Source organism: Fusarium solani (assembly GCF_023522795.1).
Source record: "Fusarium solani strain SB1 chromosome Unknown bctg00000000, whole genome shotgun sequence".
Classification (NCBI taxonomy): domain Eukaryota; kingdom Fungi; phylum Ascomycota; class Sordariomycetes; order Hypocreales; family Nectriaceae; genus Fusarium; species Fusarium solani.
The window spans coordinates 3,964,673-3,983,319 of record NW_027072157.1 but is presented as its reverse complement, the minus strand read 5'-3'; the positions used below and the strand labels follow the sequence as shown (position 1 = coordinate 3,983,319).

The following is an 18,647-nucleotide window of genomic DNA, read 5'->3' as shown; positions in this document are numbered from 1 at the left end:
TCCATCTCGTCTTGGGCCGAGCAACCCCTCGGGCGCCACGCTCCCATTATCCACGCGCAATCATCCATAAGTCGATCTGCTTTAAGCAGCGTTCTCGGCGGCGTTGGCGGCGTTGGCAGCGGCCAGGTTCTGGGCCTCACCCTGCTTGCCGTTCTGTTGAGGTAATTAACCCGTCAGTTTTCCATGTCCAGACGGTTCCGCATCGCCGGGAGGTCGCCTTACCTGCCACTTGGCGAATCGCAGGTCCATCTCGCCTCGTCGCTCGGCAGCGATTCTCTTATCCTCCTTCAAGCTTCGGCGGACGACGCGGGCGGCGACGGCCAGGTAGCGGTTGTAGCTATTCGGAAAAAGGGTTTCTGTTAGCTCTCTCGGTCTCGGGGCTCGGACACGGTCGGTCGGGGGAGTGAGAAAATCGACAGGACAGGTCCAATGGTCGAATCGGCAGGGCGAGGGGTCAATTGACGTACGTAAGGCCAGCGGCTTTCCACGCAGCAGTCATTTTGGCGGTGTTGAAGGTTGATTGGGGGGAGATGGGGATTTTGGTAGTTGGTGATGGCTGAATCTTTGCTCCGAATTACCGGTCGACGGCTGAGCTAGGATTTGTAGCCTCAGGCATCCACACACCCACCCGCTTGCAGCCGCAGCCGGTAAACAACCGGAGGAGCGTTCGTTCACGTGACTCGGCCGGCACTTGGACGGAATGAGCCGCGCATCCTTGATTCATCCCCATATGCACGCGTATCAATAAGCAGAAGCGATTCTCTCAAAGAGACAACCATGATGACCAATGCCTTAGTCAAGATAGAATCGGGTCTCGATAAGCTTAAACAAGAGGTGCCTTTATTCTGCCACGATGACGATTGTGCATCTTGACCGGCTGGGGGCGCCCAATGGGCCGCCAGACACACCATCAAAAGCCAATGATAGCGGCATCAACTTGCCAGGGGCCAACACGACGGCGGCCGCCCTACATCTGTAATTTGGGGTCAGCGACGAGAATCCTTGTCTTGTTTTTGCAGACTCTTATTTCTTTCTCGTCGCGCCCTCTTGTTGTCTTTTTCTGATTTTGCAAGCGTGAATTGTCTTGTTTTCCCTTGTCCGACGGTATCGCCATGTCCTCTAAGCCCTCCGCGAGACGGCGCCAGCCGCAGAGGTTCGCTCTGCCCAATGGCAAGGAAGTGATCGTGTCCCTGCCCGAAGATTACGACAACCTGCGCAAGAAGTACGGCAGCCAGGACGAGATACAGGTCGAAGTCGTCCTCCACGGTTCGACAGAGCACTGCAACTATCTCAGAGAGACTCGAGATCATCACGAGGGTCGTCGAGCCAAGCTGCGGGAGCGGCATGGCCCGGCCTTCGACGAGTGGGAAGACGTGCAGAGCCAGCTGGACACGTTCAACAGCGAACTGGACCGGCTCTCTACCAACACCAACGGTCTGAGCGCCAACTTCAACAAGTTTGGCTATGGTGCTGAACTGCGAACCTACACTGATGATGAGACTCCAGATTTGGATACGTCCACGTCGGATACAGTCTCCATCGCCTCGAGCTGGAGCCAAGCCCGGCTGGGAGAGACCACCAAGCTCTTCAAGAAGCCCGTGGTGAAGCAATGGTTTCACAAAGGCTTGCTATGGCGCGCTTCAGAAAACACAGAAATTATGGCTATCGAGCTGTTCTTTGACCTACTCTACGGTAATTCCCCGAATCTCACAGTACAACATCAGCTTCTAATATGTCAATAGTCGGCATCATTCACATCAACGGCGAACATGTCTGGGCTGAACCGACCGGCAAGGAATTGCTCCGCTTCGCAATCACCTTTATTATGTCGTGGAAGATCTGGGCCGATGTCACTTTGGTCTTGAGTTGGTTCGAAACCGACGACGTCTTGACTCGATTGGAAATTCTATTCGAGATTGCCTGTCTCTTAGGGTATGTTGATTGAGCCTTGGAAAGAAGAATAATCTAACTTGTCAAGATTCACCACCAACATGACGTACGCCTTTTACGACAACGAGGAACACAACACGTATACGATGCTGGTGTCTTTCTATCTAGCGGCGAGATTCAGAACCTTGGTTCACTACCTGGCCACTGGCTTCCTCCTGCCCATGATCCGAGGTGTCATGATCTGCGAAGCCATCAACGTCTTGATACCCTCCGTCCTGTGGATCGCCAGTATTCACGTCGAGATGCCCTCAAGGCTTGGCCTCATCTGGGTGGCCCTCGCCCTCGACATGTGGGGTCAGAGCATCATCACCGGGCTCTTCCGGTATGGAAGAATGGCTGGTGAGAAGAGCGGCATTGGCAAGTTCCTCGCCAAGGTCTTTGAGTTTTATCCCGCCGTCAACATTGAGCATCGAGTGGAACGCACCAATGCCTTTGTGTCACTGGTGTTTGGATACTCGGTTGTGGGCGTCATGTTCCAGAGCTATGGAGGTTATCACGTCAACTCATTCTTGGGAAAGGCCGTGCTTGGACTCGTCCAGGCATTTGTCTTTAACTGGATTTATTTCGATGTTGATGGCAGCAACATTGACATACATGCTATCAGACGTTCTATCGTTTCGGGTAAGTGCTTTCTATTCATTTTCAAACTATCAACTAACAGCAAAAGCCACCGTCTGGAACTATGCTCATCTTCCATTCATCATGGGTTACATCCTTGCCTCTGCTGGACTATCCAAGTTGGTCCTGGCAACAGACGCAGGCGGCGCCAATGCCGAGCAATTGTCGGAGCACTACTCTCACCGTGCAGAGGATGAAGTCGCCAACGGTATTCGATTCTTCTATTGCCACGGCCTTGCTATTGCGCTACTCTTCATGGGAGTCATCGCCTACTGCCACGAGCATCGCAAGCCAGCAACCCTTCGCTGGAGCAAGAATACCCGCCTAGCCAACCGTTTCGCCGTCTGCATCGTCATGTTCCTGCTACCCCTGGCCAAGAGCCTCAACTCGCTCAACCTCATCTCCATCACACTCGGTCTGACCGTCTGGGTCCTGCTGGTAGAGCTGTTTGGCAAGTCGTGCCGCAACGACCCCTTTATCGGCGAGAAGAAGGGATGCAGGGTGCGATACTCATGCAAGTGCAGCAAGAAGGCCTTTGAGAAGGCAAATGTTGATGAGAAGCGGGAGGTGTCCGTTGCTGAGGTTCTTGAGCTTGGCCCTAGGGAGAAGACTGCAGTTGCAGACGTGCAGGACTGAGTACACACGAGGAGACCATGATATCCGAGAACTTGAGTAATTATGCATATAACAGACTATATCTATAAAAGTCAAAGCAGTTCCCCCATTCTATAGATAATACACAAACATAAGAAATACATGGGTATCAACATCATCACATCCTTCACCGCTAACCCTTCAGGGACCACCAGAAGCACCTCCCATGATGACCATGGTCTGATGCATCCTCCTCCTGTCAACCTCCTTCTTCATCATCGACACGCAGCTCGCCACGGCCAACAGCTCCATCTGCTCCGCCTCTCCCTTCCGGTCCGCCCACTCCCGCAGGTCCAGTATCAATCGGCCTCCGTTGCCTGCAGTGCTCCTCCGGGTGCCTGGGGTCCGAAGTCCAGCGCTGCGGACAAACTGCGCGACTCTCATGCGGCGCTCCTCCTGCTTTCCTCCCTCAAGGGCGACGTTGGTCACCCGGTCCAGGACGAGTAGGCAATCGACTTCCTCGCCGACAGAAGATTGTGCTGCTCGGCGTTCAGCACGGCTGCTGTACCGCCATTCAAAGGTGCCGAGGTGAGTTCGCATGACGACGCTGCGTGTCAGACATCCCTTGCAGCTGAGCTCAAACTCTTCATCGTGGTCGTCCTCACCCGCACCGCCGAGAAGGCGGATCTTGGGTGGCTTGCCAGGGCCGAATCGATACGTGGTGGTGCAGATAGGCGTCTGGGCTGGGTCGTCTGGGCGTGCGAGGAAACAGGATCCCGAGTTGCGCGCCGGCCGGATAGAAACGTACTCTGCCTGCTCAAGCTCGCCCGTGGGGTTCACGCCAAAGACGTAGATAGGATCCGGACGCGGGGGCAGAGGGAAAGCGATGAGTGCAAAGCCAGGGGCTTCAATCTGGAGAAGCTTTGATGGGTGAAAACCGGATGGGTCTCTGGCAGATGAGCTAGAGCCACCGTTTTCGTAGGTGGTTGTGTATCTTGGGAGGGACTCTGCTGATGAAGATGCCGGAGAAAGCTGGGCAAGTTCATAGCCTTCGGTGGCCTCGTAGTCCGGAGGGAGGGTGGAGTGTCCCGTGGATCGCCGGTGGAGGCCAGAGGCCGGGGCCGAGATGGTCTCGATTGTTGTTGTCATTGTGTAGAAGTCCCGGTATGATACACTGAGGGTTGCTTTGGTGTTGTTGAAAATAGGTGTTTTTGTCTGTGTAGGAGGTTCTCGTAGTTGAAATGACTTATACTTGATGTGTTGTTGTTGACTGACAACTCAACTCGTAAAAGCCAAGGCAAAGGCCATCTATATATCCTCAAACCCCCACCATCGTATCCCTCGCACAAAACCCCATCGCCACAGAGCAATCACAAAACCCGAAGAATACGATGGCACCTCCGACACCACAGCCCAGGGCATATCGTCGGGCATCCTTCAGCCCTGTGTGTCACGGTGATCCTCATTGGTCCCCGTCATGATCCACGCCCCGCTTCTAATCTCGATGCGTGGAATACGATGAGTGCGAGATCTACGGAGTGGGGCCGTGCTGAGGCGGTGCCATCCCGGTGGGAATGGCTTCCATCGTGGCGGCGCAGTAGATGAGTGCCCGACTACTGTGGGAGTCAGGTGATTGTCAGGCATAGTCACACCTTAATGCCAAATGAATGATTGGTTAAACGAGTTATACGGGCTATACGCTCGTGGGATATGTTATTGGTAAATTCGAAAATATCCAACAATACATGATCATCTCCCTCATGGAAACATCCATTCCCAGGGATCCATCATCCAAAGCGCCACGCTCACAAGTCCAAATGTATCGACAGTCTGGCATATGCCCTCAGCCTCTTGTACTTCCTCCTCTTCCCTTCCTTACGGAATTCTACCAAGGCAGGTGATGTCGCGATCCAGCTGCTCCTCAATCCACATGGGCCACTGATTGTAGATCTGGTGCTCATAGTCGATGTGTGCGTTGATATACTTGAGCCAGCGCGCAAAGCCTGGGTCAATGTCGGGCTCCATGTCGCGCTCCGAGTACTTGACCGCCACCTGCTTCTCCTGCCCCGTTATAGGGGTCATGATCTCGTTGATTGCAATCCAGTGCGAATGAAGCAGCATGATGACCTGGTTATCTGGGTTGATGAGGGCTTCGAACGTGTCGTGGGGGAGCATCATCCACCAGCCGTACTGTCTCGTGTATGCTTTGTAGGCTGCGGGAACCAAAAGTCAGATCCATGCTTGGATATCACGGTAGGGGTAACAAGAACTCACCATCCCACGAATTGAGATAGAGCTGCTCAAGAATGTTAACCAGGTGCTGGTGGTATTCTATCTCCACCTGCTCTTTGCACAGCGGCTTCAGATTCACGACCGCCTCCATGGCGGAATCGACGTAGCCCTTTTGGATCAGCGGCAGGCCCTCCATGAGTGGCTCGAGGAGTGCGTCCTGCTCTTGCTCCGGCATATTTTGGAACAGAGGTTTGATTCCTCGGAACATCATCTGCATGCCCACGACCATGATGCCTCGAATAAACGTCAAAAACTCGGCAAGTCCATCCTCGAGGCTGACGGATTGGAACGTTAGAGCGAAACAGGTTGCTATCATGGCATTCGCCTCTTCGGACTCAATAGGCGCTCTGGATGTCTCTGAGAGGCGCTTCTTTATGGCTCTGATCGCCTTGACGCGGTGGCTCATGGCGGCTGTGACGATGCTGGAGTCAGTCTTGATGAGTTGAGACGCTGAGAATCCCAGAATGGCATGCATAAGAAACTCGTGCTGCGGTTGTCAGAGACGAAAGCGTAGTTGATTGAGGGATGCATACGTTGTGCGCAATGCATGGTATCTCGTGCGTCCAGATCTCTTCCTGCTTTAGGGGTGGTGCGGGTAGCATTGTGTTAGGAAGTGCTGGAAGAAGCGCATGTCCTGTAAGCTGAAAAGCGGGATTTGGTGATGCGGCTGGCGGCATGTCAGCGATGGATGACAGTTTCGGGGACCTAGACAAGCATACTTGGTGTGTGATCTGTGGCATAGCAGGGTACTCGCACTTGAGGCCAGTCTTGGTGCAATGGCCACATGCAGGGCGCGTCTCCTGGCACTGGGCATGGTTAGGTCCAGTCGAAGCAACCATGACACGCGAGATATACCTTGATACGCCTCCTCTTGCAGTTGTAGCATCCCCGACGACTCTTGGTGTGGCCTCTCCGCTCCAGCCTCTGCTTCTGAGCCGGCTGCCGCCTCGCTACCTCTGTGCTAGCGTTGGATGCACTCTGGGCATCAGAGCTCGGCGGGGTGGCCTTTCCGGACGAGTCTGACAGCCCCGTGTTGGTCTGTTCTTGGGCATTGTCGCCAAAGTTGATTTCGTCAGCCTGGAGAAAGGCGCTGTAGTCGATGTAGGGCTGGCCGTTGAACGACAGCATATCCGGGGAGAACTCCTGGGACATGTCCATGGTGGTCGGTCAGGGTGATGGGAGGAACTGTGGCTGAAGCTATCGCAGCTCTGACAAGCTGTCTAGGTGGACGAGAGAGGGGTTCAAGTATATCTCGAGGGAGTTGGTTTCGCTCTCTATCGTCCTCGTTGCTTCTTTACTCCCGCCGACTGACAAATTTGAAGAAGCCAAGTTTTGAACGGGCGAGAGATTGCAGATGTACATACAAAGAGGGCTTCCCAGTGCCGAGACAGAAGAACATGACACCATGATGCGAATCAGGATATCGCGTCGTCACGTGTGGGAGCCCGGTTTGACGATCCCCTCAGGACATGCGAGACAGATGGTGGTGGCTTAGCAGTTGGGTTTTACGCCCAGCTGCGGTTGCTCTTGTTGATTAGGTAGTAGTTTAATTGAATCGAGTGCTCCCATCGCCGTCAACCTGGTCACGTCAAGTCATTCCTCGGTGACAGTGGTGGCAGTGGCAGTGTTGCCCCTCAGGTTGAGCGGGTTGGCGGGTCATCAATCCGCCGCCTCTCGCGGCATCATTCCCTTTTAGGGATATCTGGCCTTGGCGAGCATGGCCCGTGGACTAACCTTAACCCGACGAAGAGTGTTCGGTCAGTCTGAATAGCCGTGGTGTGGGTGGACGAGCAGGCAGCATTATAACATGAGTCCAATAACGGTTCAAGGTGACATGGACTTTCTGAGCTCCGCCTTGGATGGAGTAATAAAGTGCAGCATGAATTGCGCCGTGCCGTTTGATCCGCTGCGAGTTGCCGTCGGTGGCTGAGCAGCCTATCGTTCGGTCGGCGCAATTCTGTAAAGACGTTAACAACCCTTAATTTAACTCGGCATGCTCTTTGCCGTTGACGACCTTGTTCCGACGTTAAAATGGTTCCGAAAACGGCCTCTTTAAAGTCTGATGTCATGGGTTGTCGACTCTTCACCACCCTCTCTTTGACTGGCTCCGATCGGCTCGACTGTGAAACAAACAAGCGCGCGCCTGGGACTCCCCAAAAGTCAACCGTCACGGGCGCTTCAGTTTCCATCTCAAGTCCGGCGCTTGGATTTTCCAACGATCCCCGCGCCGATCATGAACCGTTGGTCCTTTCTAAACTTAGAAGCCTCGTGGTTGCTCAAACAGCTGTTTTCGTTCTCCTTTTGTCGAGTTGGGACGGGTCATGGCCCAAAGGGCAATTGTCAGCTGCTGCTCTTGGTCTTGTTTTACAAGTCCATGCTAACGCCAGCGTCTGTACACCCTCAAGCGAGGATCCGGCGCCAAGCAGACCTCTGAATCAGAATGACGAGAACCCAAAGCGCCGCAAACGGAAGATGGTTGTCTCATGGCCATCCCCTATCCCCTTGTCGTGCTGGACCAAATAACTCCGAGTGGTGATTCAGACACGCTTACCCTACAGTACATGGCCAGATCCTGTGGGCTCATTGCCGCCCAGGACAAAGGGGGCAGCCTCTGTTTTGCAATTCGTTCTCTGGTCTAGAGACTGTCCTTCGAGTCCTGGCACAATAACAATACAAGCGGTTGTGGCCTGCTCACAGTATCAGGTTGGCCTATGGCTCGAGTGTGTCTGTGATACGCTCTGACCCGACATGCCTTACACAGATTGTCGTATGGTATGACCAATGATTCAAGTAAGCATCTGCATGTAAGTTTGAAACACTGGGGGGCGAATAGAAACGTGCCACTGCCCGCAGTCAACGGCACGGAATGCAGATAACCTTGTGCTGACATACACACGGGTAGGTCAAACTGTGATGCTCAACCGTCTGCGATATCAATAAGACGGATGGCATTGTGCCTCATCGAACCCACCACATCGTTGAGGTAACCAACATCGACCATGCAGCCCCAATGGGAGATTCCAGGTCCGATGGCGCTATATGGTGCTGACATATGATCATCCAAGCTGGGTTGGACCCCATATCCCCGTGCCAGCATGAATCCGGTCTGACGAGGCAACCAGGGCACCCAGATGGTAATTACGGCCTCACCGTTCACAGGGCCAGCCAGGATCCGAGACGGTATCTCTGCAAGGCAGCACGTGTGGCCCTGAATCAACGGAGCCAGGTGGTCAAATCTCACAGGAGTGCAATGCTGGCTTGCACAGACCTCAGCGTTGTCAAGACGTGAACTGCACTAGGACCGGCACCAGATGAACGCTGATTGCACCACGTAAGCATTCTGCAACCATGCGCATTGCCAAGAAGGGGGAGGGAGACCATTGACCAAGATCAGACCGGGACGGACAGACCAGCCAGCCAGCTTCTTTGACCTGCCAATGTCAGTGCTGGACCAATTGCATGCACCATCTGATCTCAAGCTTTGTTGCATCTCCCACAAAGACACACAAAGAGGGTTTGCAGATACATGCCAGAGATAGATCACGGCAGTCACATTGTCTGTCCTCGTGGCATGGTAGGATGACTGTGGAGAGCAAGACCTCGATCCCACCTTCGCATTCCTTTCAGAGGCCAAGCTTTTTCCCAAAGCGCTCTCACATCTTGCCCATCCGGCGGAAATCAGAAGAATCCGATCCGGCACCCTGGTTTGAACTGACAACTTGACAGGGGAGGGGAGAGGGACGCGCGGAACAGCTGGGAAGAGGGCTCCTTGGCGGGCGGGAGTAATTTCGGTTGCTGTTTCACATGGCGGATGCTAAGCAAGAATCGGAATAGTAGCCGACGTGGCCCTTGGACGTGGTTCCCGAGAGGTTGGGATCAGAGAAGAAGCCAAGACTTTTAGTTTTTGTTCCGTTGCGAGTTGTTTGCTTGTGTGTGTGTGCTTGCTTGCTTTGCATCTGATCATGAAAATTTCATCCGGTGAGAGGTTTTTTTGTTATCTGTGGCCGTCATAGGACGCAAATCGTGCATGTCGTGGTGCGATGTCGTTGGAATGCCCAGGAGCCAGAAGCAAGGTTTATTGACTTTGGCTTGTCGATAGCCTCTGGACGCGCATTGCTGCTGCTCAGATCAGCTCTGCTCAGCTCAGCCCTGGCCAAACCCTTCGCGGTCTTGGCCGATGGATACGACAAAGATCCTCGCCCAGAGCCCGCCCCGATGGCGTTCTGGAACCCGGCAATGCTGGACTGAGTGCCGGGGTTCACTGTAAACGAGTTGGTGATTCTCGCGGCCGCCCGCTAGATTTCCAAATAGCGTGTGCACGTCGGTGGAGGATCGCCGAGTCAGGCATGGGCTCTATCAGTCACTACCGATCGGTGAAGCAATCGTGGGCGGTGTCTAGCGAGGACACTAGAATGATGCCTTCTTCCGTCGATTGGGCCGCCAGCTGTTTGTTTCCTCCCACCTTCTGTTCTGTTCCTGCAGAGGGACCTGCAGTAGACTCAAAGAAGGGAAGGCGAGCAGCGATAAAAATGGCGCTTCCCTGCCCGTCGTTTCAGTTTCGCCCTGGAAACACGCCGTGAGTGGTCGCATCACCGATTCGCCGAGACTGCCACGTTGGCCCATGTTTTCTGGGTCGTGGGTCGAGCGCTGAGGTTGTTCCCTTTGAGGTTGAACACGACCAATCGGAAGCCCTGATCATGTGCCCTGTCCGGATGAGGTGTGTGTGCCCCTGGCAGAAAAGGCTTGACTGCCCTGGCGTTCCTGGCGTTCCTGGCGTTAGCCATCGGGCACCCACCAGAACCCACTGCAGTTCAGCGCCAGGACCGCACACACTAGCCAATGAGGATGCAGAAGTGCACCAAGACTTTAACCTGAACCCGCTAGAGGCGCCCCAAACCCGTCCCCTGCAGTGGAGGCTCTTGGGGCCCTTGGATGCCACTGCGGGGCACTTCCAAGTCCGGGAGAGACCCCAGCGGTGCCGTCGTATAGGAAAGTGACCTGTCTCAGGTGGAAGGAGCAGGTATCTTTTTGCTGTTCTCAACGTGGGCTAGTACATTTCATCCCACCTCGCAACTTGTACTCGCTCCCCTCCGCTGCGACCCTCACGCCTCGGCGAGGAGACTCCTTGTTCAAAAACCCTCCAGTTCCCCCGTTTCAATTACACTCCCTTCCCCTTTCTCTCCCTCATCGTTTTGTGTTGTTTTCAAGCCTCGACTTTGTCGTTTGCCCTTCCTTATTTACGCAGCTCCGCTGTCAGCTCTCCCTCCGCGTCTTTGAAAGACTGCTATCCTCTCTCTTCGGCCGTGCCGACATCTCTCACCTCGATCTTCGTCGTTCACTGTTGCTGTGTTGCCCTCATCACGTCTCGTCTCTGTGACTGTGATCCAACCACTACATACAACCTCGAATATCTGTTTCATTCATTGATTATCGGCACTGATCACAGCGTCTGACATTCTACGGCATAAGCAAGATACAAGAAAAGCACATATCAACCCACCCACACCCATCCTTCACCACCAACAAACAATCGTCAACATGATCGGCAACAAGCTCACTCTTCTCACTGCCACCGCCGCTCTCCTTGAGCCGGCTCTCGGCCTCAACGTCCACCGTCACCACCACCAGCACGTCCAGAAGCGTGCCGAGTGGATCACTGCCACCATCGACGGCCAGGTTGTCTCTTGGGAGAACAACTACTTCGGCCCTGTCTCTCAGGCTCCTGCCGCCCCCGCTCCCGCCGCTGCTGCTCCCACTCAGGTCGCTGAGAAGCCCGCCGAGAAGCAGGTTGAGGCTCCCGCCCCTGTCGCCGTCCAGCCTACCACCCTCGCCCAGGTCGCCAAGCCTGCCAAGGTCTCCCAGGCCCCCAAGAAGGCCGTCTTCAAGGAGGAAGCCCAGCCCGCTGCTACCACCACTGCTGCTGCTGCCGCCGCCCCCAAGAAGGCCACCACCAACACCAAGACCACTTCCCAGTCCAGCGGCGGCTCCGTTGGCTTCTCTCACAAGCGTGGTATTGCCTACAACGATGTCGACCTGGCCAACACCTTCGCCTCCAACTGCCAGAACTGTGGCTGGGCTTACAACTGGGGTCCTTCCTCTGGTGGCATTAAGGGTGTGAACTACATCCCCACTCTCTGGGGTGATGCCGACGACAAGGTCAAGTACTTCGAGGACAACATCGATGAGTGCCTCTCCAACGGCGCCAAGGCCATCTTCAGCTTCAACGAGCCCGACAACGGTGGTCAGGCCAACATGGAGCCCGCCCGCGCTGCTGCCTCCCACGTCAAGCTTCTCAACGGCTACTCTGGCAAGGCTCTGATCGGTGCTCCTTCCATCAGCAACAGCGGTCTTCCCGGTGAGGGTATTGCCTGGCTCAAGAGCTGGGTCTCTGCTTGCGAGTCTGCCGGCTGCAAGTACGACTTCTGCAACGTCCACTGGTACTCCGAGGTTGAGTACGGTGAGACCCTGTTCGAGCACCTCAAGGCTGCCCACGAGACCTGCGGTGGCAAGCCCATCTGGCTCACCGAGTTCGCCCCCACTGGTTCTGATGACGCTATTGCTGGCTGGCTGGAGGAGGCTATCCCCCGACTTGAGTCCCTCGAGTACCTCGACGCCTACTCCTACTTCATGGTTTCCCAGGGCATGCTCATGACCTCTGCGTCTGAGCTCAGCTCCTACGGCAAGGTGTACGCCTCGGCCTAAGCGACCACGGTCCAGGGCGCAAGGCCCCAAAGTTCGTCTTACTTCTTGTACACTCGCTAGGGAATACCCTCAACATTCAGCGCAGGCATTTTGGGAAATTGGTGGAAAACTCGGTCAAGGATGGCGCACGTCGACTTCTTCTGTACATATGTTGGCAATCTAACCTCATTGTGTGGGTTTGCCTACTTTATTTACCGGCACTCGGGATTCTAAAAAAAGGCTTTTTCAAAAACATGGTCACTTTATTTTTCGTACTCTGAAAGATAAAAAAAGGGATGCCCGATTTCATATTATAGACGCCACCCGCAGTTTGATAGACTTTATAGCACGCAGATACCCTCTTCGAGCTACGATGACAATGAATAGCGATTTGACTGCTTAGACTCTTGGTTCCTACGGTTGCGAACGTGACAATCTGAGTAATGACGCATTCCAAGACAACGTGGTGTGTCGCTATCCCCAGATGCGGCGTTGTTTCCCGTCGTTGTGGGTCACACGATCTGAGACGGTGGCACACACAAAGGCTGATCTCGGGGTGTCTTGGCCTTGTGTCTTGTCCAATGCGAATCATGAACGACACAAGAGTCTGAGACTTTGCTTGGCAGACTGACTCAGTGCCCGGCGTTCCAGAGTGGCCCCTGGTGATGTCACACGCTACCCGCCACGCTATGCTATGTCCGCATTCCTGTCAACGTGACGACTCGTGGCTGGGCTGAAGCTTCGTTTAGGATCGTGAATCTTCGTCAACATTGGTTGGGTATATACTGCGACTTGGCAACACTCAAGTCCTCCCCCCACATTCTCCTTGCTCATATCCCATCCTCTTTTCGGGCCGGACGTCTAATAACTCCCCCGTGGTATCCAACTATTATTACATTACTCAAAATCATGTGCCATCTAATGGCCCCGGATGCATCATGGCTTGTAAAACAACTCCTCTAGCTACCCATGCTCCTCTAAACAACCCACCAACGCCACAAGCAAGTAGCATGCCCAATACATCCTTCCCCATTTTACTTTTGAATTCAACATGTCGATTCATCAACCGTCAGATAAAGATTTCGTATGATGATGATTGCTGTGATGGCTTTTGTGGTTGCTGCTACCACCTGTGATGTGTGTCCGAGGAGGTTCGGCAATCTCGACGTGGTTGATGGCGAAACTCGCTGGTCGTGGTGGATACCCATATATCGATTCGTCGTCCTCAAGTCTCATGCCATTTCCGTCTCTCCGCTCCACCTCGAGTCCGAAGCCACTGCTCGGTTGGCTCTGGCGATGAATGGTGGTCGTGACTACTACGCCGCCGTTCGTTCCCGGGTGGATCTTGGCCAGTTCAGATCCGGGGCTATCAGACGAGGAGCGAGCGGTGGCTGAGGCGACAAGCGAGACCTCGGCGTCGGTGCCATGTGGTGAGTTAGGGGCGTGAGGGGCGTGTACGGGGTCGAGGGGGTGCGCCATAGACGGCCGTCTAGCGTGAAGACTTCCGTCGACGGCAGCGGCAGAGGTAGGCTGGCTCGAGGAACCAGCATTGTCGCGAGAGGTGACCCATTGGATGACAATGGCAGAGAAGAGGACTGGCTCTGTTAGCACCGTCCTTTTTGGAAGGTTACCATGTAAACATACTGTCACTATTACAGCACATAAGGCACACCCAACCGGGCTCGCCATCAAGAACCATCAAAACAGTGAGATTGCTATGAGATGTCAGCATGCAGTCCCCGAGATCCAAGTGCATACATACACAATACTGCTGAGCAAGGTACAGCAAGCACCAACGAAGGTGCGGAAGGCGACATTGCGGAGGCGGGCGTTGGCAGTGGTTCTGGGTAGGTTTTTGTAGGAGTAAAGGTCTAGAAACGTTAGGAAGCTGTTTCTTGAATACGGCCTCTTGCATTGCTTACTCTTGAGAGGAATGAGGAAGAGAAAGGTGAGGTAAACATTAACCACGGCATCAAAGGTGATGAGAGGGATCATGGAGATGCTCTGCATGCCAATAACGCATTCTCCGTTGACGATTTTCGCAATACGGCTGGGAAACGAATTTGTTAGTCGTGACAACCCGGCCAATGCCAAAAACAAAACCTACAAGATGAAGTTGAGAATGACCACAACTGTGTAGCCGCCAAGCATGCCAAACATGTTGAACAAGTAAAGTTTCGACTTCATCCTTCGTACTGTTGAGCTTCGAATGATGTACTGGTAGTTGTTAGACACAATCCCCTTCCACGGCTTGGCCTGTTGCCACTTACTGCTTTCTCGACGAGGAAAACGTAGATGAGCTTCATCAAAGTTAGCGGATGACGAGTCCCCAAGGCACTCGAGTCGGCTTACAATCTTTGTCGTTACATAGCAAACCAAACAGAGTAAGATGGCGCCATGGCAGATGTTGTAATTGGTGTTGACGCCAAAGACTTGTTGGAGCATGGCTGTGGCAAAGACGAAGCAGTATGAATCGATGTAGATAGCGAAGACAACTATTTGATGTCGGTCAGTATCAGTTCTTCCCCCATCCCAATGCCAAAACGATGACCATGATGGACTTACTCCACACAACAAAGGGTAACCTTCGCCATGACTTGACGGCAAGGAACCGTTGAGCTGTTTCTGTGAGTTAGTCTTCCGGTGTTGATAATGTGGCGATCAAAGACTGACAGAGAAAGGCCGATAAGGCGGTGACGGCGGCGAGAGTAACGATAATCGACATGGTATCGCCGCCTATGGGCACCTTCTTGGGCACATGGGCCTCGCGAGGCCCTAACGATGGAGTCGGAGCCATGTTGGACGGTGTTGAGGGATAGGGTCTGAAAAACCAAGGTCCAGCACGATACTCGACAGAGGCGGAAACATGTAGTTACCGCATGGACAGTGTAGGTGTGATATTAATAGGAAGGGCAAAGAGGGTTTCTCAGAATTCCTTGAAGGCGACCCGGCCGAAAAGTGGGAGTTTTCGAGCTGTGCCAAGCAATTCCGGGGAGAGCAGACAAGAATGGAGAGGATGGAGATCGGAGCAACGGGGATGAAGAAAGAGAAGTAACCAAGAGGCCAAAGTATAAAAGGTGGCGACTAAGGGAATATAACAGGATGCTAAGAGTGTGAGAGAGGTCGATGTGTCGGGGCTTCAGAGGGCAACCCGTAGCCTTGGGCCAGATTCCGTACCAAGTGTGGCTCTGCACAATGCCCAGACTCTGTAGAGGTTCTCGGCGTGTAACGAAATGGGGCAGAACAGCAGCTAAGGGACTCAGAGGACGCAATGAGGATCAAGCGCAGGGTGGCCAAGAGTCGGCGGCAAGGAGAAACAGAGGCTTGAGCAAGAGGGAGAAACCAATGGGCTCAAGTACGAGGAACCTCAGCAGCGCAGTGCCGTTGGAGGGTGACGTGAATAATAGAGTTGGAGTGGCGCGTGGTTATTCCTTGGGCCACTGATGGAAGTGGACGGCTGGAGGGGACCACAACGGACGGCGGGAGTCGATCGGGGACAGTGTGGGTACGTAGCTGGAATGAGATGGTGGAGGATCCAGTCGAACTCGAGAGTTTGTGTCGTTGGGCTCGGTCAATGGGCAATCTGTGGTGTTTTGTGGTCCTGGCGGCGATCTTGAAGTAGGTACGTGAGTCGAGTTTATATTGCCAAGTGGTTTAGGTCCAGAGATGGAGAAGCGGATGCAAGGGGAAAACGAGAAGCGAACAAGACGCCAAGTAGATCGAGGGACGGAAGGAGTCTTATGGACAAGTGCGGGCCTGTTCCTGGATGTCGAGGGGCAAAGAAACCAGAGCCACGGGTCCGGGAGTTGGATATCGAGAAATGTCTTGGTGTTTTTGGAGGGGAAACCACATCGACATCCGTTGGAGCAAGCCGGCCGTGTTTTCTTTTTGAAGATTGCCGGGCCTCACCTCTCTTGTCCTGCCCCTCACGACCCCGACGCCGCCTCTTCCATCATTAGATAAAAGCCTCCTCCTCCATGTTGATCATCCCGTCCCCCTCCCGTGCGGCATGGCTTCTGCACATCTGGAACAGACCCGATGAGGGAGGTGGCCGATTCGCAATAACCGGCGAGTAACAGCGTTGCAGAGCATCGGTAACTCAGACTCGAGGCTGGGCGCCACCAACACAAGACAGATGCGTTTGACGGTGAATTGGGTGCAGGTCTGCAGGAAGCACAAGCAGGCGCACACGGACAGTGGGCGTCGTCGTGGTCACTTCTCTGATTGTGTCAGTTGCAAGGCTTGGCACATGTATGGGAATTCGTGAGCGGGCGTCGTGGCGGAGACTTGGTGTATACCGCCTTTCAGCAGTCACTTGACCCCGGCTTTCCACAGTCTCCAGCAGCAAGATCATGTCCAAGAGACATTTTCAGCTCTGGTTTATTATACGAATTTCGTATTCCTCCGAAGCTCTGCACTGTCTGTTGATGGTGGTTGGGACCCCTATTCTCAATGCCATGTGCTCGGCCTCATCCCGTCCCCTCCAAACGTTTCTATTTCGCCTCACAGCCATCTGCCGCAATGCCCGTCATCGCACGCATAAGAAGATCTCAGCGACAACGCACAGCATCACCTCTGGACACTCGACCAACCAGATAACAACAGGTTTATGCTCATGGGGGAGGAGCCCACCTTTCAGACTGGCCGTTCCCACTCACGTCCCGTAGCTCTGAACCTTGAGCCGTCACCGTTGGCCTGGATCTGCCTCCCGCCTGGAATAAACCCCACGCTAGGGCTCCCGCTAGCACGAGGGAGCATGATCCGCTCCCAACACTGTTGCTTGTGTCGTGGCCCACTGCCAGATCGTCCCGCCTACCGGCTCGATGGTCCTCGAATCTGCCGAAGCCAAGATGAGAAGGAGGGGGAAGGAGGAGGACGGTGTAGAGAGGGCTCCGGAAACTTAAGCGCCAACGTCGACTAGCATATCACTCTGTCGACATGTCAGACCTCTCTCTCTCTGCCTGTTTCTCTGGTTGGGGGCAGAGCTGCCCAGAAATCGGGTTCTAGGACAAGAAACCATTGGCCCGTGGCTGCGGAATCACGGATAAGCAGGTTGTGCGATCGTCAATGCGCAGAAGCTTGACGGCGTCCGTGGTTCGTCGAGATGGGTTCCTTCTGCCGGAGGGCTACGTCGAGGGATGTCACTGCGCGTCTGCGTGCCGCTGAAAGTCAGAGCTCTTGCAGCTCTGGTGAGTGCCTCCCTCTCAGCTCTCCTCCTCCTCCTCACCTCCATCAAAGATCCCCCTCCTATGTTTGGACGCCCTCTACTAATCAACCTGCTCCTCTAACGTGCAACCTGCCATCTCACCCCCAAACTTCCTTCTGGTAGTGTTCCATCCACGTGCATCATCCCCCCCATTCTGCTGTTCCGGGGATCTTGGCGGAGATGCCTGCAGGTGACGTTCAAGCCCACTGGTTCAACAGCTCGCCGTGGCATCTCCAGATTCGTCGCCCGTCCCTCCTTCACCGACCAGAAAGCCAGAGCTGCAGCCCTGTCTCACCTCGTCACCCCCGGAACCAGCGCCCGTTTCCCCCCAAAGCTTACTTGACCGTACCTTGCCCCTGCTTCTCTCCTGCTGTGACACATGAACGCCCAATATCCCGGCAGGCATCTCCAAAGAGAGGGCAAGCTCTGAAACAGACCTGCAATGCAACACTCGACGGCTGAAGCTGCGTGGAATACAGATCTTAACCTGTGATCCCTAACGCCTCCAGATTCTCCCCGCGTCTCCCATACCGACAGCCACAGCGCCATCTTCACTGGCCTACATACCAGACGAGGTTTTGACAGCCTGCACATCCAAACGGTCAAGTTCTGTAGCATAACTGAAGGCGTCAAGCCCCAGCTACACTCTATTGCCTCGGGTGCCATCGTCGATCTGCGGGATATCTGCTTCTCTGCACGTCAAGACCAACAAAGAAAAAAAAGGCCTCATCTGCAAGTAACAATGATACCCAGGATACCTTCAACCGTCCCGCACGGTTCCCTCGGACGGGACTTCCGTTGCCTACTCCAAATCGTCTCGCACGAAACTATTGATCGCCGCTGACGGGTGGGAAGCTGTTGGCACGTCGATCACCAAGAAGCCGGTCCTGCGCTGGTGCAACCTTTTTCAATTTGCATACGCAATTTGATGCACTATCGCCGATTTTCACCATGGCTGACTCGAGTTGATAGATGATGGACCCTGGCTGGCAAATGTGAGGTTAGGCCCTGGCATCCCAAATGCGCATCGCTCGAAACGGGTTTGTTGTATCTCCATCCATCATTGTGCGCCATGTCACACGCTATTGCCTCTGTTTCCCATGATATTGACCTTCGAGTCAATCTCGGCATTGACCGCAACGGCACTTTTCGATGGCGACGTACCTGATGTCATCCAGGGTCGCCCATATGAGGGCGCCCGCGTAAGTGTATATCATTCGAGTGATCGTGTATATGCTACACTGTTTTTTTCAAACCAGTTTCCAGCTGTGACCGTCAATCATGATGCTTGGGATCGCCACTCGGC

General features: G+C 54.2%; 7 protein-coding genes across 7 annotated transcripts; 3 read left to right on the top strand and 4 right to left on the bottom strand.

Moving 5' to 3' along the window:
- Positions 1-81: 81 nt before the first annotated feature.
- Positions 82-499, bottom strand: MRS44_001263 (uncharacterized protein; the record flags this gene model as incomplete). The annotated part of the gene is made up of 3 exons (XM_046274950.2): positions 82-153; positions 223-337; positions 468-499. 3 exons carry the CDS (start codon positions 497-499, stop codon positions 82-84), a joined length of 219 nt encoding a protein of 72 aa, XP_046138482.1.
- A 613-nt stretch (positions 500-1,112) lies between these two features.
- MRS44_001262 (uncharacterized protein) lies at positions 1,113-3,204 on the top strand (the record flags this gene model as incomplete). Its single annotated transcript, XM_065623620.1, has 4 exons — positions 1,113-1,692; positions 1,743-1,932; positions 1,979-2,571; positions 2,612-3,204. 4 exons carry the CDS (start codon positions 1,113-1,115, stop codon positions 3,202-3,204), a joined length of 1,956 nt encoding a protein of 651 aa, XP_065480058.1.
- A 159-nt stretch (positions 3,205-3,363) lies between these two features.
- On the bottom strand, positions 3,364-4,311 carry MRS44_001261 (uncharacterized protein; the record flags this gene model as incomplete). Its single annotated transcript, XM_046274951.2, has 1 exon — positions 3,364-4,311. One exon carries the CDS (start codon positions 4,309-4,311, stop codon positions 3,364-3,366), a length of 948 nt encoding a protein of 315 aa, XP_046138484.1.
- Positions 4,312-5,037: 726 nt separating this feature from the next.
- On the bottom strand, positions 5,038-6,612 carry MRS44_001260 (uncharacterized protein; the record flags this gene model as incomplete). The annotated part of the gene is made up of 4 exons (XM_065623619.1): positions 5,038-5,375; positions 5,437-5,941; positions 5,988-6,260; positions 6,310-6,612. 4 exons carry the CDS (start codon positions 6,610-6,612, stop codon positions 5,038-5,040), a joined length of 1,419 nt encoding a protein of 472 aa, XP_065480057.1.
- An 873-nt stretch (positions 6,613-7,485) lies between these two features.
- MRS44_001259 (uncharacterized protein) lies at positions 7,486-7,977 on the top strand (the record flags this gene model as incomplete). The annotated part of the gene is made up of 1 exon (XM_065623618.1): positions 7,486-7,977. The coding sequence occupies one exon, from the start codon at positions 7,486-7,488 to the stop codon at positions 7,975-7,977; it is 492 nt and encodes a 163-aa protein (XP_065480056.1).
- A 3,015-nt stretch (positions 7,978-10,992) lies between these two features.
- Positions 10,993-12,156, top strand: MRS44_001258 (uncharacterized protein; the record flags this gene model as incomplete). The annotated part of the gene is made up of 1 exon (XM_046267428.2): positions 10,993-12,156. The coding sequence occupies one exon, from the start codon at positions 10,993-10,995 to the stop codon at positions 12,154-12,156; it is 1,164 nt and encodes a 387-aa protein (XP_046138486.1).
- A 1,041-nt stretch (positions 12,157-13,197) lies between these two features.
- MRS44_001257 (uncharacterized protein) lies at positions 13,198-14,932 on the bottom strand (the record flags this gene model as incomplete). Its single annotated transcript, XM_046267429.2, has 9 exons — positions 13,198-13,730; positions 13,780-13,850; positions 13,898-14,006; positions 14,058-14,185; positions 14,243-14,352; positions 14,406-14,435; positions 14,488-14,630; positions 14,701-14,754; positions 14,809-14,932. The coding sequence occupies 9 exons, from the start codon at positions 14,930-14,932 to the stop codon at positions 13,198-13,200; spliced, it is 1,302 nt and encodes a 433-aa protein (XP_046138487.2).
- Positions 14,933-18,647: the final 3,715 nt, after the last annotated feature.